Here is a 25,646-nt window from a genome sequence, read left to right as displayed (position 1 = left end):
GCTGATTGTAACACTAAATGTAACTAAACAGCTCTAGTAGATACATTCTACAGTAATAAAAAGGACAGTTGGCCCCAGAGGTTCATCTTGCCCGGTGCGAAAATGAGTTTGACACCCCTGCCCTAGGGAGTAAGTGTGTAAAGGTAGTTTGTCTTCAATGGCTCACTAACCCCACAGTAGGGGGGGGGGGGGTAAGTGTGCTTGCAGGGAGTGTAACCCCCACACCAGGAGGTCCCATTCCGTCCTAGGCTTTAGCTTCACATCGATATATTACACAAGAGAAACATAATTAAAGGTTTTTATTTCCCCCTCCCCAAATACTACATTTTAACAAAAATAAAAAATATGAACTTTTTTTTTAAGTTAAACAATTAATAAAATTTTTCTTCAAAACAGAATTGTGTGAAACCAAGTACAACAGAGATTGGCTGAAGTAGTTTTACATGAATGATTCTCATAGTACAGATGGACCCTCTACAGCTGCCGCCATATTACATATACATTCCCTGGCATCAGATGGGCAGAGACCAATCGCATGGATCATTGATAAAAGTTTCTAAACACACAAAAGGACCAAAATTAGATTTGATTATTCATATCCTGAAGAAGTGAACTTTTATCATGTCATCTATAGGTCCAACCTCATCTTTATAGCCGCATGTAGTCGCCACTAGAGGGAGCACATGGCTTGGAATTTAAAGGCGGAAGCGGTGGCACTACCTGTCCTGCTGGATAACAATCCATTTGCATTTCCAAGCACTGGCCTCAGAGGTGACCTGGGCACAAATGGGATGTCATTAGCTAGGGCCGCATGGCATCTAGTAGGTCACCACACAGTTATATAATGACCACCTTCTTACAGTAATCAGGTCCCAAGGCAGAAACATTAAGTCAATCCAAGAAGAGTCTTAGGGTGGACTCACATTGGCGTTTTGTTATAACCTGAACCCGTTTTGGCTTCTGGACATGTACAGATTGGTTTCTCTTCCTGCCTTACAGTACATTCACACGTTTAGTTTTTCAGATGCAGTTTTTGAAGTTGAATTGAAAATAAAGGGGGGGGGGCTGCATCTCTCAATGATATGTTCTCATCCATTACAATCCACACCGACTTTTGGCTTCAAAAACTGCATCTAATATACTGAACCATTCCTTTCAATGGGCTTTTTTTTACACTTCAGTTTATTTTCAATTTGGAACAGGTTCTGTATGTGTACACTGAAAACATTGCAGCTGTGCAAAAGAAAAAAAAAAAAAAAAACCGAAGTGTGAAAAAAAAAAACTCATTGCAAAGAATGGTTCAGTAAGGAATCTGTGACAAAGCCAGGAAGAGAAAACCAACCTCTGTGTCCACAAGCGAAAAACAGCTGCAGTGAAAAAAAAAAAAAAAAAACCCGCAAAAATGTGAAACTGCCCCTTACTCTACTTTGTACAGGGCACTTTAGAAAAATGCATTAAAAATGCAACATACAGAACATGGCATATATATCCTTTACCTTGATAATTATAAATAGTGAGGAGGAGTCATTCCAGCATATAGAAACCCTGTGGAGTTCAGGCTGATTTACATGAACGCACTACTTCATATTTCAAGGAAAAAAAAAAAGAAATTCTATAAAATTACAGTACGGGTCAATGCAGTCCTGGCAGAATCCCTGACAAACAATTTCACCGTAGGACAGAACTGTAAACCGAGCTACATTCATGGAGACGTCTTCCTTCCGAGAGGTTTGGCAGCAGTTTTCACTCTTTGCAGCGTTTGTGCAAAAAACAGCAGCTTAGTGGATTTAAGACACAAGATCCCATCCCCCTCCTCCTTCGGACGACTACCAGGAGGAGAAGAAGGGCTTCCTGCAGTGGAAAGTCTGTGTGAAGGCGTTGCTCAGGTGAACGATCCGGCCCTGGCTCCCGCTACGGCTTCGCTCCACCACCACTTTGGGCATCTGCACCAGCTGGATGGGAGTCTTCTCATCCTTCAGAGCTTGAGTCAGATTCAGGATCTGATCGAAAGGGACAATGGAGAGAACAGAGGACAAATTTAGAACGATACATCCCTGAGTCCATTGTCCATCCCCCACCCCGTCTATAAATTACAGACTACTTACCTGTCCTCTCATTACAGACATCTGCTTCTCGAACGTCGCCTTGTCAAACCCCTTATCGGTCTACGGATGAGAAGACTCGGGTTAGGACAGATTAACCAGAGCTTTCTCCGCAGGATCACGACTTAGAACCTACCTTGAACAGCTCGTAGAGATCTTCGCAGAGGTCCTGCACAAAGTTCATATCAGAGATCCGCGGAAGGATCAGGTCTCGGGTTTCCTGGCTAAAGGGAACCTTAGCTTGAGGGAGCCAGGCCCAGAGAAATGGATCTAGAAAGGAGAGAAAATTGTGCACTTTGTGGTGAATGGTGTGACACTGCTGTGCAGCACTTTTATTAACCCCTTAACAACGCGCGCCATAATAGCCCAATAAGCATATTGCAGCAAATCACCAGCGGCTTCAAAAAGATGGTAGTGCATGGGTCATCGTCACTCCCTGTGACGTCATCGGGGATCGGTCGCCATGACAGCCTCGAGACAACCATTTCATTACAATTTGCGATTGGCACATTGTAATAAATTAGGAGGAAAATCCCGATATACTGCCATACTGTAGTATGACAGTATACGGCAGCATCAGACAACATAGGGTTAAAGTACCCTAGGGGGTCTGGAAGAAAAAAAATAAATAAAAAAAAAATATATATATATAATTTTAAGTAAAAATAAAAATCTATAAAAAGAGATCAAAAATGTTGTACAGTCCTAAAAATGGTAGCAGTGAAAAAGTAATCAAATGTCGCACAAAATGACCCCCCCACCCCCCCACACAGCTCCTTCCATCGAAGTATAAAAAAAAGTTATTGGCACCAGAAGATGGCAAAAAAAAAAAAAAAAAATTTGGACAGGTGATTTTAATTTTTGTAAATGTATGAAAACATTAAAAAACCCTATACAAATTAGTTAGTTATCGCACCGACCCAAGGAATAAAGTAGACATGTCATTTCTGGTGCACAGTGAAAGCCTTAAAATCCAAGCCCACAAGAAAATGGTACAAATGTGTTTTTTTCCCCCCATTTTGACTGCATTTGGAATTGGAATTTTTTCCTGCTTCCCAGCACTGTATATATTAAATACCATCACTATGAAGTGCAATGTATTACGCAGAGAACAAGCCATCACACAGCTCTTTACGTGTAAAAATAAGTTATAGATTTTTGAAGTTGGGGAGTGAAAATTGGAAATGTAAAAACAAAAGGGTCAGGTCTTTAGGGGTTAAAAGGGGGTATTCAGGATTCACATAAATTTTCATTAGATCAAAGATTTCCGTGCCACGGTTCTTCTGCTACCCACACACTGTCCACATGTACAGGACTGCACTCCATAATCAAGCACCATGCGGGCCAGTACCATGGAGTCCGGTAGCTGTGCAAGAAATAAGGTAGATATCGCCACTTACACGCTCTCCACTCATCAGGATGTTTAAAGGGAAACGCCAGCCCATTGTCAATCGCAGCGATCTGAATAATTGGCTCTTTATCGGTCCAGTCCTGAAACAACAACTTCAATGAGCAACTGAATCACATGATAAATCTGAATAGAATGTTCTCTTAGGCTACACATACTGCACACACTCCAAACTTATCCCAAGTTTTATCAGATTCCATCCCTACTGCCATCTGACCATCCCTCTATGCAGTCCTAGGGGCACATGTACCTTTGTTGTGGCCTGTTTTTTTCTGTATTTAGTAGCAAATACCTACCTTGGATATGAGGTCATCGCTGGCCTTCTCAGACCCTTCTATGTAATCTTCTTGGCTTTCATATCGGATTAACCAGTTGTCGTTCCCTCGGTCTATTGAATAAAAGAGCGCACATCAAATATGTAAAAGAGCAAATATGTAACCATGGAAGGTGCATACATGGACTACAACAATACAATAGGGAAACCTACCATGAGAAGTAGATCTGATGGGAGATTCCTCCTCCTGCCTCTGTCCTAATCTGTATTTAATAATCCTGAAACCCAATCTAACTTAATTTACATATTGCTAAAATTTTAGCAATATGTAAATTAAGTTAGATTGGGTTTCAGGATTATTAAATACAGATTAGGACAGAGGCCGGAGTAGGAGGAATCTACCATCAGATCCAGGGCTGTCACTAGAAATGCCCTGACTGGAAGATTTTTTTTATGTGCCCACTCAGTAAATAGATAGCCCCAGCACATGCCCACTCAGTATATCAATAGCTGCCCGCAGCTGCCCCCCCCCCCCAGTTCACAGCAGATGCCCCCCTTTAATGAAATGCAAATGATTGTGTACGAAAAGATGGCGAAAAATGTTTTTTTCTGACGCTAATAACTTTTTTTATACAGAGCTGTGGGAGGAGTACGTTTTTGCAAAATGAGGAAACGTTTTTCCGTTATGTGTTTCACCGCCTGCAATAAACGCTTTGATATTTTGATAGATCAGGCATTTTGGGACGTGGAGATACCTATTGTGTCTGTGATTTTTATTGTTTATTACTTTATATAATCAGTTCTAGGAAAAGGGGATGCTTTGAGCTTGTATTGCAGTATATGGTATTTTTGCACAGTATTCATTACAATGAACCACTGGCTCATTGTAACAAATCTGCAGAAACCATGCAGCCTCTGGTCCGACGTAGACTGGAGGCTGTAACTGGCAACCGATCGCTTCCCTCCCAATGACGTTCGGGGGAGCAACGATCTGATCCAAGATGGCAGTGCCCACGCGCTGCTGTCTTTTAAATGCCGGCGACAGCTTTGCCGGCACTGTCAGAAGGGTTAATAGCCGCGATCGCTGCAAGCACCGACCAAGGTTATTAGCGGTGGGGTTAGCTGCAATATGCAACAAACCCCACCTATGTGTGAAAAGGGCTCACGGGCTGAGCCCTCTTCATACATCCCCCACCCCTCTGCGCAGTACAGCTACAGAGCATCAAGGGGTTAATATCCAAGTACAAAGTAATTTAACCCTGTACAGAAAAAACAAAAACAAAAGGAGTTCACTTTGCACAGAGTCACTATGTATTACCTACCGGTATTCCTAATGACGTAGTCTAATATAACAAGTCTCTCAAACTGAGACTGCAGCTGCTTTCTTATGTTCTCAGGTAAAGGCTCTGTTTCGAACCTCCTGAGCCAGTGATCCGCCTCCTTATACCCATCCACAAAAAGCTGGAAGGATCCGACCTGCAAAGAATGTTAAAAGACCCAGGTTAACATTTCCTTACAGCCTCGAGCTCCTGTACCCCAGTACTGACATCATGGCTCCCGGAGAGACTAATGACTACAGAGTCCACCACTTCCAGACGAGAACCACTAGGCGAGAGGGCGTCTCACCTTGGGCGGTAAACCTATACGGTGAAACTTGCGACCCACTTTTGGCACTTTTTCTAAAGCGTATTTCTTGCCTCTCGATTTGGCGCGATCTATTGCACTGTAGTTGAAGGTTTCGCTGACAAGCCAGACTACCTTAACAGAAGCCAAAGACAAACAAAGAACAGGTAAGGGGTCAACAGTGGAATAAGGTTTCATATCTTAATTTAAAACTAAAACAGGGTCTCAGGGCTTTAAAGGGAACCTGTCATCAGAAATTGGCCTAATAAACCACTACCAGTAGGTTGTCAAGCAGCTGAACAGCTTCTTTCAGGGCCTGGTGTGGTGGCATCATCCAGAGAATCAACTCTGAAGGGAGTAATGTAATGTTTATATAAAGTCAAGGAGGTGGAGAGTTTAACACTGAAGTCAAGCTCTCTTTTCCACAGAACGCCCCCTTCACTGTAATTGATTGTCCTGCATCCAGTGACATCACTAACCAGATCTCCTGAAGTCCCATGCATGTTCTCAATCAGGCTCGCGAGGTGGGAGAGCTGTACTTCAGTGTTCAATTCTCTGCCTCCCTGACTTTATGTAAAGAATTTACGTCTCAGCTCAAAGGGCCATGAAAGAAGCACCTAAGAGCTGCTCAGCTGCTTGACAACATACTGGTAATAGTTTACTAGGCCAATTGCTGATGACAGATTCCCATTTATGGTTTATCTTTGGAAAGTGAATACAAAACCTGGTAATCCCAACAATGAGCTGCAGCGCATTGCAAGAAGGAACAGTCCCATACAATCCATAGAGGTCATTATCAGTACTGCAGCTCAGTATCATTTCCTTAATTAAACAGTTCTAAAACAAATCGGTTTCAGAGAGTCTGGTGACCAGTGATGATACCCAAACGCTGTGCAATTTCTGACACTCAAATTATTGAGAGGAGCAGCAGGACACAAGATCCATCTGCTGCTTCACCCAAGTGAGAATGTGACCCCCCCCCCCCGTTCTTGGTATTGCTGGAGATCCTGTTCTTATGATCAGTTTGGGTGCCAGAGGGCAGCCCCTCAATGACTACCTAGTACAACCCCTTTTAGAATTAAAGGGAAATCTACCATCAAAATCCATCATGATAAACCAGGGACACTTACTCATAGATCCAGACACGGGGAACGTGGTAATCTTCTTATATTTGTTATCCATGGCCTCCTTCCTTCTAAAATCAATGTGTATAATTATGCTAATGGACTAAAGGGGCTCAGGGGAAGGGGTTAGTTACTTGAGCCCTACTTTGTGCTGAAACTTCCAAGATTGTATCAGACGGGGGGGGGGGGGGGGGTGAGTATGAGACACTAACAGTCTGTGAAGCTGGAGAATGAAGAGGCTCTTCAAGCTCATTAGCATAATTTAAAAGTTGATTTTAGAAGGAATAACAAGAAGATTAATACAAGAAGATTACCACAGTCATGGTGCCTGGATCTGTGCAAGGGTCTCTGGTTTATTACTATTATTTTGATGGTAGATTTCTTTCAGGCCACAATCCTGAATTTTCAGACAGGGTTATACAAAATGATTTCAGGTGAGGAAATCACACAGGGGCCATTACCTTGGTTTTGGGTACAACTCCTAATCCAAGTTTCTCATCCACTAAATACGCTCCAGCTTCGGATAAGTATCCCTGGTTGGGAACAAGGCAACCGCGTCCAAAGCAGCAGGGGCAGCAGACTTTGTGAAAATATTTGGTCCATTTTGGGTTAAGGTGCCCGTAAGGCTCTTCGGATTTTGGTTTAAATACTCCAATGATTTTCTGAGTAAGACAAAAGATAAAGGATTAAAAATTCCACTCTAGGCAAAAGAATACAATGGATGTCCTCACGCAGAAGTTGGCAGCCATTTCAATGTGTGCCCTTAAAGAGAGCCTGTCACCACATTTTTACAAATACAGGTTAGCAACAGGTTTCCATAGAGCCCTATTCACCAACTGAACTTCTTTTAGTTAAAAATGGTTTACCTCACATCCCCATAAAATCAACTTTATCTAATATTACTGGGCATGTTTTGCTCGGCAGGCCCCTTCCATTTACTCCTCCCCATATCCCACAAACTCTTCTCATCATGTCATGTGACCGGGGTGATGTTATCCAAGGCCCTTCACCCAGTAACATTGATCACATTAAATCACAGCAGCCTCAAATTGACTACCTCTCCATCCTCCATGGAGGTTGCTGTGATTTCATGCAATCAAATACATACATGGGTTAGATATCGCAAATGTAACTGGGTAAAGGACCATAGATGACACCACCATGGTCACATGCCATGAAATGGGCAATGATAATAGGGTAACAGAGCTCTTTCTCAATGTTCCACACAGCAGCGTTTCCTAGCAGTGAGACCTGTGAATCAGGAATAGCGAGGCAGGCCATGCAGTAAAACACTGCATATACCGGACCACATTACCACATCATTGGACTCACATCAGGTGATTTGCATTAAGTTTACAAACTGATTACTGGAAAGGAACCATTTAGGGATTAGGGCAATGTTTTTTTAATAATAGTCTTTAATGAAGTATTTATTATGGGTGGGTTAATTTAAAGGGCAGGTTCTCTTTAAAGGGAAGGATTAAAGTCACAGCACAGGACCCAATCAAATATGTTGCTCCAGCAAGCACAACTCAAAATGTTGTATCCGTCGTCGTCAGCCTCATCAGCCTCATATTATACACCAGTGGTTTCTACATTAAGTCTTGACTATGCAATGACCGTACTTGCCCATATATATTTAGAATATCCTGCTACAAAGTGATCAGGGACACACACACACACACGTGTCTAATGATCATATGACTAATGGATTTATAGTAATTGATATCGGACCTATGGGGAGTGGACACCCAGCACCCGCAGTCATTACATGTAGGCAGCTAATGTCGGTCACTGGAACTACATGAAAAAGGACCCAATTCAAGCAAACCATGCAAGATCCATATTTCTGTAAAGGAGGTCATATACCTCCCCCCTATACACATCCATCCTACTAGATCACGTCAGTATATGGGATCACACTCACCTCCTTCTGATCTTTCACAAAGTAGCTTCCGCTCGAGCCCTGGGATATCCTTTCTGGAAAGACTCCGCTGTCGATGGCCTGCTCCGCTCTGTGAATGATATCAGCAAATTCTATATCATCCAGAATGACGTTCAGATCCTCGTGGCCCCCGTGACCTATGAGACATAATTATAGGTTATATGGCTGTATTGTATGATAGAGCCTAACGTGATAACGTGTGCAGATCACATGAGGAGCTCCACAATCCTGTAATAGGACAGAACAGCAAGAGAGAAGGTTTAGTATAATACACAAGTCTCTTCTACAGATCCTGCATTAATTAACGCATGTAACCCATTCCATGCCAATAACAATTGCTCTACTGAATCCAGACAAATTTTACAATTACACGGTTTTATACCTGGCTTCTTATATTTCCAAACTTCTTGCAAAGATTTCTTAATCACCCGCCTAATATTCAGTTTGCAGCAGAGCCCATAAAGCAAACCCATCACCAAGAGTGTCCTGTCTGCAGGCAGCATGTTATAGAGCAGGAGGAGCTGAGCAGATTGTACATAGTGTCCTATCTGCAGGCAGCATGCTATATAGCAGCAGGGGCTGAGCAGATTGTATATAGTGTCCTATCTGCAGGCAGCTTGTTATAGAGCAGGAGGAGCTGAGTAGATAATACACTACATATTGTCACCCTTTGTCATCTGCAAAGAGAAACAGAACATGCTGGGGTTAGTCAAGAAACAAATATGGAACAAGCGGCCATGTGTGACTTTCAGGGATATGAACGGCCATGTCCATCTATAGTTATACACCTATGAACACTCAGTACGAGCTCTGACATAATGGGCTATAGTAGAACACGTTCTCAGAAGATAGAAGAAGAGAGACATATTAATAGCTTCCAATTATCAGTCGTCATCTCTTGTGCCGAATCTCTCCATTCTGCTCAGATTTTGCAGCTCCAGCAGCCGCCTCTCTCCCCCCTGGAGGTGTCAGACATCCTCATTATCATCCTGTACAGTAGCAGGTGATTAACACTTCACACATACAGTAAGAGGTGTAATAACAGCCCCCGGGCCACATAATGGTGGGAAATAACAGGAGGTGTCACAGCCGATCGGATCTATGTGAGAAAACAGGCCGAGGCTTCACTCACATCGGATCGCTGTTATTACAAACGTACGGATCGGGATCACACTCGATCAGCACAAGAATCCGGGACTGACCATATAGTCAGCAATGCAGATCCCAGATGTTAATATCCTTCAGATGTCAGATATAAGATACACGTGTATCACAATCTTTATACTAGAACACAATCATTCAGTAAGATGCTGTGTCTGTACAAGTGCCAAATGTGGAGCTGCTCTGCTACTACTAATCTGATTAGACCTGGAGACAGGACACAGCCTTCGCTTATACATCATCTATAGGACCCTCCTGGGGTGTCTCGTACCCAAAAACAGATCACAGCGGTAGGTGCATGTATGTAATGGTAGATTATAACATAGGCCGTTTGGATGGTAGCCCAAGGCCCAAACCTTCAAAGGGCCTATGGACACCCAAAACACCCACCAAATTTTACACTGAGAAAGTCCTTTACCCATGAAATCCTCATACCCGTTCCTGCTCTCAGTACACATTTATACAACAGCCATTTCAGGACCTTTGAAGGTCCGCCAAAGGTCCTGAAACCACAGATTGAAAACAGCAGAAGGGCCACATCTTCCAATCCCCAAGAAGCTGATTCTAGTACCAAATGTAGGAAGTGATTCCAGACTTGTCAGGGCTCATGGCAGTCCTAATCCACTCTAAACATGGATAGAAATGTGTCCTGGTCATGTGACGTCACACAGGTGCATTACTGATCGCACTCTGATACAGAAAGTATATTGGAACATTATATAACTTTTCATTACACAAAAACTACTTGCTGAAAGCGGACGGCCCCTTTAAATCACGTGTAATTAGCAGATTTCTAGTTTAGGTGCTTCCATATCGGCCATAACACATGATAAGCCACAACATCAGAACACGTGGATCGAGACTTGTGGACTTTAGTCTCTTGTGAAGATAAGAATAGTCTGGTATGTTGATGCTTACTACAGATACAGATAGATGGGTGAGGTCTAAATAATAACAACAGGGGTCCCGAATCCCGGGTGAGGAGGAGTATGAATCCAGGCGCTGGCGGAGCAGATTCTTGTAGTGGCTACAGACCGAGTACACATTAGATATGAAGATAAAGTTGCATGAGGGCGCAGGCATTCCTTACATACAAACACTACAGTCGGCTGCTCCCCGGGCAACTATGTAAATATGAAGACGTTTGCTTTCCCAGTGAATACACTCCGGGAGATGTGCAAACAAGCGTCCGGGGGTAGTGACAGAAGAGAGAACAGGAGTCACCACTTACAGTAACACAATAGTGCATCACATGACCATTGCACCCTGTATTTACATTACTCCAAATCCTCAAATACAGGGAAACCCCCTAAAGGAAATCTACCATCAGGATGATTGTACACCAAACACACTGGGTGTGTGCCCCCTCTGCCAGGATCTGCTCCTTCTCATGTTTCTGGTTTTTACAAAACAAAAATGCTTTTGAAGTCCCTCAGACTCATTTGCATAATTTAAGCTTTTTTTTCCCCTTAAAAAACAAGGGCATAGGTAGCTAAAGGAGGAGCAGATCCTGCCAGAGGGGGCGCACGCCAGTATGTCAGTGTGCATGGTTTACAATCCTCATCCTGGTCCTAGATGTCCTTTTAAAGACTAATCTTCCGCACACTGCTGACATCTGCGCTTGCTCTGTAGCTTTCCCTCAACCAGAAGTACAGGACAGGTGACAGCAGCCGTAGGCTACATCACTACTAGAAGAGTTCAGGTCCTGTTCACACCAGTCCAAAGTTCTGTCATGCAGACCCAAAATTGCATCGCAACGCAGTGTCAAGTGCACCGGATAGACTCCACGTCTTACAATAGGGTCACTGAAAGGTTTCATTATATTCAGGTGTGACAAGCACGCCATGTGCAGCGCCACATTCCTGAACACATCCGCCAGCGCAAATGTGAACGAAGCCCAACAAATCAACCCATGTGCGAGCAGCCGCTCTCATCCTTTGGGAGTACAAAGGATCCCTGTTCTTGTGATCCACTGCGCCCCCCACAGAACAGGTCATTCCCTATCCTGGGTATAGAAAATAACTTCATGTGACAGGACAATCCCTTTAACACAGCACAGAAATATGTGATTGAAAGGTATTGGGCATCTAGACCCTGCATGGATAAGTAGTTTCATCTGTCTCTAGGTATCAGTCACCACAATGTGGTGGGCAAAATGTAGATTAGAAACCCATCTGATTTTTTTTGGGGGGGTGTGACTGACGTACATCAAACAACGTGCTTTTTTTTTTTTTTTTTTTTTTTTTAGAAGCATATCGGACACGCCTATCTGAATGAGCCCTAAAAGAAATGAAGGGACCCGAAATCCTCTTTAACTGCAGTCAACAAGTTTTTATGAATCACCAAAACCCAAAGCGCCACAATGGGACCGGAGGATTGCGCAGATTTAGTAAACCATACTGACACTCCCTCTTGTATACTCCACAAAGGGGGAAATGTAGCGCCCCCTTACGGTGAATGAACCAGAGTATGGGAGAATGAAACGTTTCCTGCAGGAAACGCACCACGGTGTGCACACTCCATAGGGCGCAGTTCAGACTAGCACTTACCGCCACTGTTGAGCAGGCTGTCCCGGTCCGAGGAGGAGCTGAGCCGCGCTCTCCCCTTCCTCCCGGGCTTAGGTGAGGTGACCCCAGACTTCTTGAGGAGCGGTTCTTCTTCCCCTGCGTCTTCTTCCTGGCCAGGGAAAAACCGCACAGCACTTCCCGGTGCGGCTCTGCCCGTCTGTGTAGTTACTGGAGTAAGTGCCGCCTCCTCACCCTCCACAGAAGCCTCCAGAAACACCAGCAACGGCGGGGAAGCCGCCCGCTCTTCCGGCTGCTTCTCCTCCGCCATCACATCCCCGCGTCACTGCACCGCGTACACCGGCGCCATCCCGAGCACTGACACTCAGGGAAGTGTCCACACACGTCACCACAGAGCTCTCCGCCAAGACAGCGACGGGAGGCCTACTATTGGCTGAGCCCAACGACCACGATGCAGCTATTGGCTGGACGTCACCAGTTTTATGCTCCTATTGGCTGGGATGAATACCCGCCCATCTAATGCTGCCGGCTTAAGCAGACGCGCATGCGTATTTCACAAGCGAGGGTGGTCATGTGACATGTGCTGACGAATGAGCGTCTGCGAAAAATGTATAGCCTTCAGCCCTGCCTGTAAGGCAGATTCATTTGCCTGAAAGTGTGGAGATAACCACGCCCCTAACATATACTGCTCCCTGATTGGTTACTAGTCTGTCAGCGAGAGGTTGTAAAGCACCTCAGGCAGCGTTCACATTGGGTTTTGGTTGCGTTTACAAAATTTACATTTTGAAACACATTACAACAGCTGAGGAGATGTGATTTGTCTTATTACAGTGCTGTCAACATTGATGTTAACACATGCACATACCTCCCAACTTTTGGGCCAAGGAAAGAGGGACAAAAAGCCCACCCACAAGCATACCATCATTTCAACCTGTCCTCCAGCCTCCTCCTGTCCTCTAGCCTCCACCTGTCCTGCATCCTCCTCCTGTCCTCCAGCCTCCACCTGTCCTGCATCCTCCTCCTGTCCTCCAGCCTCCACCTGTCCTGCATCCCCCTCCTGTCCTCCAGCCTCCTCCTGTCCTGCATCCTCCTTCTGTCCTCCAGCAGCCTCCTCCTGTCCTCCAGCCTCCACCTGTCCTGCATCCCCCTCCTGTCCTCCAGCCTCCTCCTGTCCTGCATCCTCCTCCTGTCCTCCAGCCTCCCCCTGTCCTGCATCCTTCTCCTGTCCTGCATCCTCCTCCTGTCCTCCATCCTCCTCCTGTCCTGCAGCCTCCTCCTGTCCTGCAGCCTCCTCCTGTCCTCCTGCAGCCACCCCCATCCTCCAGCCTCCTCCTGTCCTCCAGCAGCCTCCTCCTGTCCTCCAGCAGCATCCTCCTCCTGCATCCTCCTCCTGTCCTCTAGCCTCCTCCTGTCCTCCAGCAGCCTCCTCCTGTCCTCCAGCCTCCCCCTGTCCTGCATCCTCCTCCTGTCCGCCAGCCTCCCCCTGTCCTGCATCCTCCTCCTGTCCTCCAGCCTCCCCCTGTCCTGCATCCTCCTCCTGTCCTCCAGCCTCCCCCTGTCCTGCATCCTCCCCCTGTCCTGCATCCTCCTCCTGTCCTCATGTGCTGACGAATGAGCGTCTGCGAAAAATGTATAGCCTTCAGCCCTGCCTGTAAGGCAGATTCATTTGCCTGAAAGTGTGGAGATAACCACGCCCCTAACATATACTGCTCCCTGATTGGTTACTAGTCTGTCAGCGAGAGGTTGTAAAGTACCTCAGGCAGCGTTCACATTGGGTTTTGGTTGCGTTTACAAAATTTACATTTTGAAACACATTACAACAGCTGAGGAGATGTGATTTGTCTTATTACAGTGCTGTCAACATTGATGTTAACACATGCACATACCTCCCAACTTTTGGGCCAAGGAAAGAGGGACAAAAAGCCCACCCACAAGCATACCATCATTTCAACCTGTCCTCCAGCCTCCTCCTGTCCTCTAGCCTCCACCTGTCCTGCATCCTCCTCCTGTCCTCCAGCCTCCACCTGTCCTGCATCCTCCTCCTGTCCTCCAGCCTCCACCTGTCCTGCATCCTTCTCCTGTCCTCCATCCTCCTCCTGTCCTCCATCCTCCTCCTGTCCTGCAGCCTCCTCCTGTCCTCCTGCAGCCACCCCCATCCTCCAGCCTCCTCCTGTCCTCCAGCAGCCTCCTCCTGTCCTCCAGCAGCATCCTCCTCCTGCATCCTCCTCCTGTCCTCCAGCAGCCTCCTCCTGTCCTGCATCCTCCTCCTGTCCTCCATCCTCCTCCTGTCCTCATGTGTTGACGAATGAGCGTCTGCGAAAAATGTATAGCCTTCAGCCCTGCCTGTAAGGCAGATTCATTTGCCTGAAAGTGTGGAGATAACCACGCCCCTAACATATACTGCTCCCTGCTCCTGCATCCTCCTCCTGTCCTCCAGCCTTCTCCTCTCCTTCAGCAGCCTCCTCCTGTCCTCCAGCAGCCTCCTCCTGTCCTCCAGCAGCATCCTCCTCCTGTCCTCTAGCCTCCTCCTGTCCTCCAGCAGCCTCCTCCTGTCCTCCAGCCTCCCCCTGTCCTGCATCCTCCTCCTGTCCTCCAGCCTTCTCCTCTCCTTCAGCAGCCTCCTCCTGTCCTCCAGCAGCCTCCCCCTGTCCTCCAGCCTCCTCCTGTTCTCCAGCCTCCCCTCCTGTCCTCCAGCCTCCTCCTGTCCTCTATCCTCCTCCTGTCCTTCAGCAGCCTCATCCTGTCCTTCAGCAGCCCCCTCCTGTCCTCCTGCAGCCTCCCCCATCCTCCAGCCTCCTTTTGTCTTCCTGCCTCCCCCTGTCCTCCAGCCTCCTTCTGTCTTCCAGCCTCCCCCTGTCCTCCAGCCTCCTCCTTCTGTCCTCCAGCCTCCCCCTGTCCTCCAGCCTCCCCTGTCCTCCAGCCTCCCCCTGTCCTCCAGCCTCCCCCTGTCCTCCAGCCTCCCCCTGTCCTCCAGCCTCCCCCTGTCCTCCAGCCTCCCCCTGTTCTGTATCCTCCTCCTGTCCTCCAGCCTCCTGTCCTCCAGCCTCCTCCTGTCCTCCAGCCTCCAGCAGCCTCCTCCTGTCCTCCTGCAGCCTCCCCCTGTCCTCCAGCCCCCTGTCCTCCTCCTTTGGCCTCCTGTCCTCCAGCCTCCTCCTGTAGCCTCCTGTCCTCCAGCCTACCCCATCATTGTTCAAAATTTGTCATTATCCAGCCTCCTGTCCTCCAGCCTCCTCCTGCAATCCAGCCTACTGCTGTGGCGTCAAGTCCCCCAGTCTCCTCCTGTGGCCCCCTGTCCTCCTCCTTTAGCCTCCTGTCGCCTCCTGTCCTCCAGCCTACCCCATCATTGTTCAAAATTTGTCATTATCCAGCCTCCTGTCTTCCAGCCTCCTCCTGCAATCCAGCCTACTGCTGTGGCGTCAAGTCCCCCAGTCTCCTCCTGTAGCCCCTGTCCTCCTTTGAATCTTTACCATGTGTTTGGCTGGTTTGAATCTGTTTTACAGCTGCCTACACTTCTAGAAATGAAGATAAACAGGTTCAAAGCAGCCAACCACACTGTAAACATTCAAAAACGCATGTGCAGAGTAGATACCAGGAGGCGGGACCAGCTCCTGTTTAAAAAAGAAACACGGCGGCACACGTGGTATTTTGAACCTGTTTTGGGGCCGTTTTTAAGCAGTCCGTTAAAAAAAACCCATGCGTTTTTTGAAAACGCATCCATTTGACCTGTTTTAATTAAGATAATTGGTAAAACCGGTCAAAAACGGATCCGTTTTTAACGGTCTGCTAAAAATGCCCCAAAAACGGGTTCAAAACATCATGTGTGCCTCAGGGCGCATTCACATAATGCGTTGCGTCGCAATTTTTGACGCATTCTCAGCCTTGATTACATGCTATGATTACATTGCGTTTCCACTGCATCTGCTAAAACACAATGTAACCTTAGCATGTAATCAAGGCTGAAGCCAGTAGAATGCGTCAAAAACGCAACGCACAACGCTTCGCGTGAATGCGCCCTAATGAGTGCGTTCACACGTTGCGTTTTGTTTTTGTTTTCATTGTGGTTGAAACACATTACAACAGCTGAGGAGAGGCGACTCGCCTAATTACATTGCTGTTAACTTTTGCATTTACAAAACGTGCCTTAAACATGATGTTAACACGTGTAAACCTCAAGTTAGCGCATGCACACATAACACATACATTAATATTACATTAACAAAAGTAAACCGTAAAGTAATAAGACAAATCACCTCTCCCCTGCTGTTTTAACCCCTTAAGGGTGAAGACACACGTGGCGTTTTTAGGCCGTTTTTGGGCCGTTTTTAGTTAGTGCGTTTTCAGATAGTTAAAAACGCATGCGTTAAAAACCGCATCGGTTTTTTAAAAACGCATGCGTTTTTGTCCGTTTTTCATTGCGCAATTTTGGGAAAACAGACAAAAACGCATGCGTTTTAAAAAAACGGATGTGTTTTTTAACGCATGCGTTTTTAACGATCTGAAAACGCACTTAGTAGTTTTTACGACTTTCACTCTTCGCTCCAAATAACACGCCTACTTTATTATTTGGTTTGGTGCAATCGCGGTGATACCAAATTTATACAGGTTTTATTGTGTTTTAATACATTTTCAAAAATTAAACGAATGTGTACAAAAAAGAAAAAAAAAATGTTGCCATCTTCTGACGCTAATAACTTTTTCATACTTTGGCGCACGGAGATGTGTGAGGGGTCATTTTTTGCGAAATGAGGCGACGTTTTCATAGCTACCATTTTGAGGTCTGTGCGACATTTTGATCATTTTTTATTTCATTTTTTATGTTATGTAAAAAGGTGTAAAAGTCGCATTTCGGACATTTGGGCGCCATTTCCCGCCTCGGAGGTCACCGCCGGCCGTAACCGTTTTTATATTTTGTTATCCGTTCTAGGGAAAGGTGATTTGAACTTTTAATATTTTAGTAATTTTTTTTTTTTTTTTTTCCACTATTTTTTAGACCATCTAGGGTACATTAACCCTAGATGGTCAGATCGCTCCTACCATATACTGCAATACTTCTGTATTGCAATATATGGCATTTTTGCAGGTCATACATTACAATGAGCCACTGGCTCATTGTAACGAACCTGCATAAGCCATGTAGCCTCGTGTCAAAAGAAGATCCGAGGCTAACATGGTAACCGACTGCGGTTATTAGCGGTGGGGGTTTTCTGCAAAATGCAAAAACCCCCACCTTTGTATGAAGAGGACTCAGCCCGTGAGCCCTCTTCATACATCCCTTATACCTTAGAGCGTTAAGGGGTTAATGTGTTTCAAACGCAAAGAAAACACAACCAAAACGCAATGCTTGAGGGCGCGTTCACATGTTGCGTTTTGGTTGCGTTTTCATTGCGTTTGAAACGCATATACAACAGCTGATGAGAGGTAATTTGTCTAATTACATTATCGTTTATATTTGTAAACGCAATGTTAAGGCATGTGTTAACAAAATGCATGCGTTAATGCTTTGTTAACACATGTGTTAACATCGCGTTTACAATGCGTTTTGTAAAAGGAAATGTTAACAGTGATGTAATTAGGAAAATCACCTCTCCTCAGCTGTTGTATATGTGTTTCAAACGCAATGAAAACGCAGGTCAAAACGCAATGTGTGAACGCGCCCTGAACGTTGGGTGGGGTCATATGTTCCGCTAGTGTTGCGTTCATAACGCGCCACTGGCGCACAGGAGGCAGGCCTCAACCCCATCGCATATGAGTTTTCAGATAAACACATGCGATTTGGTTATCGATCGAATGTGAGCCCCGCCCCCCTGTGCGCTAGCGTCGTGTTATTACGCGTTTAAAATGCATATACAACAGCTAAGGAGAGGTGATTTGCCTAATTACATCACTGTTAACATTTCTGTTTACAAAACGCATCGTAAACGCGATGTTAAAACACGCGTAAACAAACATTGCGTTTACAAAAGTAAACGATAATGTAATTAGGCAAATTACCTCTCATCAGCTGTTGTATATGCGTTTCAAACGCAATGAAAACGCAACCAAAACGCAACGTGTGAATGCACCCTCAGGAATGGAAATTCTCCCAGCTGTCTGTGACGGCAGGACACCACCCAAAAACCGGGACTGTCCCTCTGAATCCGGGACACTTGGGAGCTGTGCATGCATTTTGTAAAGGCAATGTTGGCAGCAATGTAATTGGGCAAATCACCTCTCCTCAGTGTTCTGATGCTTTTGAAAACACATGCGTTAACCCCACATGTAAACTCACCCTTGCAGTGTTCACAGATTGCGTTTACATTGCGTTTATGTAAACTTGGATATTAAAGGGGTATACCAATTACAGCAAATTAATGTCCCTCTTCTTATGATGAAACACAAATGTAAACAGTAACGTAATTAGGCAAATCTCCTCTTCTCAGCTGTTGTAATGCTTTTCAAAACGCAATGTAAACACAACCAAACGCTACATGTGAATGAGGCCTTACCTTAGTGGTTGATAAATGAGGCATGGGAGTCTGTTGGTTTTTTGCGACTTTTGTCTGACAAGTCGCAAAAAAGTTGCAAATGTTTAAGACTATGAAATAAAGATAATATAGTATTTTTAGTGAACGGCTTACGACTTCCAAAATATACAAAAAGAAAGTAAACCAAAATTTACAATTTTCTTTTCACCCATACATTCAAGAGTTAATAAAATCTCATCAATAAGCTAATGATCCACTAAAATGAAGTATTTGTAAAGTGCATCTCATGTCGCAAACAATAAGCCCTTAAATGTCCAAATTGCCAAAAAAATAAAGATTGTATAGCCAATAAAAAGTGACAATGCATAATCTGCTCTGAATGGCGCAGCTTCCCTTCCATGCCCTGGCGTGTGCCCATACAGCAGGTTACCACCACATATGGGGGGGATTGTTATACGCGGGAGGGATTGGGTATCAAATTTTGTGGAGCATTTTGGTATTTTATCCGCTGAGACTTTGTACATTTTTTTGAAAAACACATTCATTTAGCCAAAAAAATTTTACTTTCAAAATTGCATCCGATTTTGTTTTAACCCCTGTAAAACAATTAAAGGGTTAACAAACTTCATAAAAGTTGTTTTATGTACGTTGAGGGGTGTAGTTTCTATAATGGGGTAATTTATGGGGTTTTACTTTTATTTAGGCCTCTCAAAGTGACTTCAAACCTGAGCAGGTCCCTCAATAGCAGGATTTTGCGGTTTTTATGAAAATGGGAAAAAATCGCACCTAGAGATCAAAGCCCCCATACCATCCTACAAAAATAAGAGTATGCATAAAAAACCATGTCCACACAAAGTAGACATTCCGTGAATGTTAGTTATTAAGTATTTTTGCGGTTATGACTATGTATGGAAAAAGTAGAACATTTTGAAGTTTGAAAATCAAGAATTTTTCCAAAATTTCACCAAATATCTGATTTTCTCAAAAATAAATGCAGAACATACCACCAAAATTTTTCAACTAACACGAAGTACAAAGTGTCACGAGAAAACAATTTTAAAATCACTTGGATATGTTAAAGCGTTCCGAAGTTATAACCACTTATAGTGACACAGGGCAGATTTGAAAAATGGGCCGTGTCAGGAAGGTGAAAAGTGGCTTAGGCGTTAAAGGGTTAAATGAGTACTTCTGCTAATATACATTGCAAGGTGAAAATAATGGGTTAACAAAATACTTTCACTAAGTGTCACCACATATGTATTGCAGGGGGAGAACTGCTCCCCAGTACATGATAGGTTACAGCCCCCGCAAGCCTCCTGTCACAGTACTAGCTAACACTATCCAATAGCAAGAGGCGATTACCGTCACGTGATCCCGCTCACACGCTCCCGCTATTCTCAACTTGATCTTTTTCTAAACGGGGTGGCGCTCTAAAGCCTCTACTCGCGGGTGATATATTGGGAGGCGCTCTATCCTCTACTCGCTGGTCTCGCCTGCACTGGGCGGGTGATATATTGGGAGGCGCTCTATCCTCTACTCGCTGGTCTCGCCTGCACTGGGCGGGTGACATTGCTAGACGCTCTATCCTCTACTCGCTGGTCGGCGCTCTATCCTTTACTAGCTGGCCTCGTCTGCACTGGGCGGGTGACATTGTTAGACCATCTATCCTCTACTCGCTGGTCTCGTCTGCACTGGGCGGGTGACATTGGGAGACGCTCTATCCCTGAACGCCTTCTCTTCTACCCGGCACTGGAGGTCACTTTCCATTCGTGATACAGGCCTCGGTGGACATCATGGCACAGGCGGCACAGAAACTCGTCAAGACCCTCGCTGTTAAGACGCCTCAGCTTGTGGGCGGTGAGAGAGGGCCGGGTGTTAAAGGGATTTTCCAGATAAGAACTTCTTTTTCACTACAGGATAGCGCCTGACTGCTGAGACCACCAACAGTATCCAAATCAGCCCAAGCCCCCTAAATGAGCAATATAGAATGGTATTAGGGGTCCCAGCAGATGGCCCCTGTCCTGTGTGTAGGGCTGAGGTCTCTTATATATTGTAGATTAGTAGCAGACATTTCCCCCTGGATGTGAAGGCAGGGAGGATAATTCTATGAATGGAACTTATTTTTTAACTGTAAAATAATTATCTGCAGGTAAAGACATTGCCTATAGACTTCTCAAAGTGTAAATCATGGTCACAGCTTATTGGGTCTTGTAAGTTGTGTTATTACAGATATACATTGTATCTTATAAAGGCAAATACAGATGATTTACATCGGTTTGTAGGTGTTCTGCTGAGATCCCACAGGGAAAGTCATACACGAATGTAGACAAAATCATAAACCTGATGTTTCCAGTGGTCCATATACACCACACCAAACACTTATGAATTTTTATATATCTATCATGAACAATATCTGGTACTATTATCTGTCAAGTGCTAATGCCCCAAAATTTGGAAGTCTCAATGCCACATGCGTAAGGGTCGACTAAACATTACATCATAAGCATCAGTTATATCATAGATCATAACATTATATCATAAGCATCAACTGCATTTCATATCTTACCCATATACAGGCAGTCCCTGGGTTATGTACAAGATAGGCTCTGGAGGTTTGTTCTTAAGATGAATTTGTAAGTCAGAACTGGATATTTTATAATTGTAGCCCCAGAGAAAATTGTTTTGGTCTCTGTGACAATTAGATTTTAAAAATGTTAGATTGTCATAAGAACCAGGATTAACAATAAAGCTTCATTACAGACGCCTGTGATAACTGTCAGGCTACAATGATCAGCTGTAAGGCTAAAATACAGTAAATTACCAATGTCGAGAGGTCCTTTTGTAACTAGGGGTCGTCTGTAAGTCAGTTGTTCTTAAGTAGGAGACTGCCGGTAGTAAAATGCCTATGAGTTTAGGTGATGTACCCGATGTGTGTTTTTGCCTATTCGTACCGTATACATAATTTTATCAGGATCCTCAATAATCTGTGTTTCTATATTTCCCTTGGTATGTGTATGATGGTACTGGGATAACAGCTACCCTCTGTATAATCCAGCCTATGACTACATGCAGAAGTGTGTGCATTTCTTGGGCCACAAACGAATCTGCGGTCCATTGTGTGCACCAGTTTTCTGTCTGACTTTGCACTTAAAAAAGAACATGCTATCCGCTTGTACATGTATTTACAAAGTGTCTACGCCACATTTATTACTGACATGCGACACAATTCTGCAGCATGAACAAAGTGTGCCAAAAGAAGACTGTGCGCCACAGTTCTCATTAATCTGGCGCACAATGCCACTCTAATGCCTATCCGCATTCACACGTTGCGTTTTAACCTGCGTTTTCATTGTTTGAAATACATTACATCTGCTGAGGAGAGGGGATTTGCCTATTTACATTACTGTTAACATTTGTTAACACAATGTTAACTTATGCGTTAACACATGCATTGACATCACGTTTAACATGCGTTTTGTAAATGCAAATGTTAACAGTAATGAAATTAGGCAAGTCACCTCTCCTCAGCTGTTGTAATGCATTTCAAGCACAATTAAAACGCCCTTAGCTAATCTTTCACGTTATTCACCTTGGACTCTTTTAGACTTTTCTTAGGAAAAGTCCCTTTGTATGACAGACCCTAGAATACAGAGAAAGACGAGGGGGCTCTTTCTCTGTCTGGATAAAACAAGGTTTAATCACCTTGCCCTATCACAGGCGACAGGGCTTTTTTACTATAACTGTCAATCAGTGGAATAGCCTGCCTCAGGCCCTATTGGTTGAAACTTGGACTGTGTAGTATACATTTCTGCACAATGGGTTAATTGTATGAGGAATATGATACATACGTCACATACAATATCTCATCCTTTAATCATGGGCTCATTACACGTGGGCACTGGTGCTTCATAGGGGGCATTTATCCACTTGTAATGTATAAGGCCCCTTTCACACTTGCGTTTTTCACGCGCGTTTTCTGCGCGTGCTTTTGACGCGCAGAACTTGCATTGCACTCTGACCCATTGTAACCAATGGGTCTTTTCAGACTTGCATTTTTTTTCACACACACGCACATTTTTTTAACGCGCGTTTAAATCTCGACATGCTCTACTTTTGCAAGTCACACGCGTGAAAAACGCACCATACAAGTCTATGGAGATGCATCAAAAACGCATTGCACTCTGAGACACATGCAAGTGCAATGCGTTTTTCTTGCATCAATTGCCATAGAAAAGATAGAGCTCAGTCCTGAGCCCATTTCACGCGCTTTTTCTGCTTGTGAAAAACACATTGAAATTGCATTGAAAACGCGCGTGAAAAACTGAGACGCTGAACAAACTCTAACTGAAAACTGATTGCACTCTGATGCAAAATGTGTGTTTTTCACTGACCAAACCCTGATCACACCCTGATCAAACTCTGACGTGATCTGCAACGCAAGTGTGGAAGGGGCCTAACTGCTACTCAACTGAACTCATGTCATGTATGTGTATGTACTTTAACCTGTATTATTCTCTTCCAGCTGCGGTCAGCTACTCTAAACCACGACTTGCAACCTTCTGGTATTATGCCCGGGTAGAGCTCACTCCCCCAAGCCCAGCAGAAATTCCTAAAGCCATTGACAGCATTAAGGGGCTGGTGAAATCCTTCCAGAGGGGTCGTTTGTCTGAAATTACTGTCAGGGTAAGGAAAACAAGATGCATTTGTTTCTTCCATAATTGAGGTTTATGCAATTTTATAGATTATTTGTAAATTGGTTGGTGACTAAAGCCATGTCTGGATTCCAGGGATAGGTAACACCAATACAATGGGGCGACATAGAGGGAGCTGATTTGTCTGCAAAGTGCCTGCTAAGTCACAGATTTCAGAATTCTTACACATGTGAATAGGGATAACTTGGTCTGTCCTCTAGAAGTCAAAGAATAGGCAGTGCTTGAGCCACAGATCCTGTGTTGAACTGGGATCAAGACAGGATTTGCAGTTTAAATAAAAATACATTGCAGGCTAAAGCTTTTACCACATCTACTGATTTTAGGGTAGTCCCATAAAGCTTCCCAATTAGGCAATACTGCAGAACAAATAATAATACATATAGGATTGCAGAAATCCATGTGTACAATCTTTTTACCCTTCCCTACTAGTAGAAGCTGGAGGAAGAAAGGCCAGGCATTACTTCCCTCACCATATTAACCCCTTAGTGACCAATGTCAGTCACTAAAGGGCCTTTGCCTAGGATGACCCGTTTCTCCATGGGGAACAGCAGTGACCAGCCATGACCCTGCTCCAACAGTTCTTGCTCTGACATCTCTAATGATCTGGACTGTTTAACTTTTTAGATCCTGTGGTCAAGGCTGTGACTGCAGGATCTACATACCTGGTGAGGGGGTGGGGCTCCCTCTCCTATTGGCACCCCGCAAAGCCATTGTGGTGTGCCGTCTGCTATGCTGGACAGCCGGGGTCCAAATGAAGGTGTCCAGGTTTGTCTGAGGTAGAGCCTGCTAGAGCCTCGATCCAGCTGACCGTCAGCCTGTGCACTTTCTAAATGCACTGCAATACATGGTTATTGCAGTGCGTTAGTATGAACAACTGATCTGATGAGTTCAAGCAGAATTACAGTAGAAATTAAGAATAAAGTTTAAAAAAATTCAAAATAAGATTCAATAAAAATTCCCAAAACAATATATAACTAATATGTTGTGTGTTTGTTTTTGTTTTTTTATTATTATCACGTCCGTGTCCCAAAATTCCCAAATTATAAAAATATAAAACATGGTTATTCCTGGCAGTAGACCCCGTAACGGAAAACTCTCCCAAATGTCTGTTGCCATTTTGCAACAGATAAAATTAAATTTAAAAAATGATCAAAGGTCGTGCTGTCCCCAAAATGTTAGCAATGAAAATGTCAGCTCACCCCAGAAAAATTGACACACTGTATGTACACCCAAGTATGAAAAAATTATTAGCGTCAGAATATGGCACAATGACTTAGTTATTTTTTCATATTAAAGCTTTTCATTTTTTTTAAATTGTAAACCTATATAAACTTGGAAACCCTGTGATTGTACCAACCCAAAGAATAAATCAGAGTTGTCATTTTACGTCTTTTACTGTGCGCCCCTAAAACAGGGGCCACAAGAAAATGGCGCAAATGCAGGTTCTTGTCAATTTTACCCCATTTTGCATTTTGTGTCCACACTACAGTACAATAAGTAAATGAGATATAAAATACTGTCAGTAGGACTGGTGACAGGTTTCCTTTAAGACTACATTCACAATTGATAGAGATGAGCAGGCATGTGAAGAGGATCAGAAACAAAACTTGTGTCAGCCTATTCTCTACCATATGGTCACTCGCCTTCTTTATACAAGTTTTATAATTTTATACATACATTTTTAAATTACTGTGATGTTTCTATTTCTCTGCAGGAAGCCCTGAGGAACGGTCTGGTCGCTACCGAGGTCCTATTTTGGTTTTATATTGGAGAATGTCTCGGGAAAGGAGGCCTGATTGGATACAACGTCTAAAGTTCATCCGCTCTAGTTTCTTAGTTATGTGCTGACCTGTATCTGTAAATGTTATGGACTCAATAAATGAACCTCCAAGAGGCATTTCCCACTACTCAACCTATACATGTTTTTTGTTTCTTTCTTATAACAAGAGCAATGATGGGCCTCTTATGTGAAATCTCAACTGTGTACCTAAAAATAAATTTAAAAAAAATCCTCAAGTCATGTGATAATGCGCAGAGACTATTCACATGACTCGTCTCTACTCATTTTCACATGACTTTGGGAATTATTTATACAGGCAGTCCCCGGGTTACGTAGAAGATAGGGTCCGGAGGTTTGTTCTTAAGTTGAATTTGTATGTAAGTCAAAACTGTATATTTTATAATTGTAGATCCAGACAAAATAATTTTTGGCCCCAGTGACAATTGGGGTTTAAACATTTTTTGCTGTAATGGGACTAAGGATTATCAATAAAGCTTCATTATAGACACTTTACAGCTGATCATTGCA

At 44.2% G+C, this 25,646-nt stretch overlaps 2 protein-coding genes across 2 annotated transcripts; one reads left to right on the top strand and one right to left on the bottom strand.

Annotated features, from left to right (window-relative positions):
• Positions 1-284: 284 nt before the first annotated feature.
• On the bottom strand, positions 285-12,631 carry PI4K2B (phosphatidylinositol 4-kinase type 2 beta). Its single transcript, XM_072155680.1, has 10 exons — positions 12,187-12,631; positions 8,459-8,613; positions 6,993-7,193; positions 5,411-5,542; positions 5,107-5,260; positions 3,807-3,898; positions 3,503-3,593; positions 2,239-2,372; positions 2,106-2,165; positions 285-2,000 (listed from the first exon to the last, which is right to left on the bottom strand). Exons 1-10 carry the CDS (start codon positions 12,470-12,472, stop codon positions 1,827-1,829), a joined length of 1,479 nt encoding a protein of 492 aa, XP_072011781.1. The 5' UTR covers positions 12,473-12,631; the 3' UTR covers positions 285-1,826.
• A 7,543-nt stretch (positions 12,632-20,174) lies between these two features.
• On the top strand, positions 20,175-25,245 carry ATP5MG (ATP synthase membrane subunit g). Its single transcript, XM_072155678.1, has 3 exons — positions 20,175-20,483; positions 23,149-23,309; positions 25,053-25,245. The coding sequence occupies exons 1-3, from the start codon at positions 20,420-20,422 to the stop codon at positions 25,149-25,151; spliced, it is 324 nt and encodes a 107-aa protein (XP_072011779.1). The 5' UTR covers positions 20,175-20,419; the 3' UTR covers positions 25,152-25,245.
• Positions 25,246-25,646: the final 401 nt, after the last annotated feature.

This window comes from Engystomops pustulosus, chromosome 6 (genome assembly GCF_040894005.1).
Source record: "Engystomops pustulosus chromosome 6, aEngPut4.maternal, whole genome shotgun sequence".
NCBI classification, from domain to species: domain Eukaryota; kingdom Metazoa; phylum Chordata; class Amphibia; order Anura; family Leptodactylidae; genus Engystomops; species Engystomops pustulosus.
The sequence above is the reverse complement of the archived record's forward strand: the minus strand, read 5'-3'. Positions and strand labels throughout refer to the sequence as shown.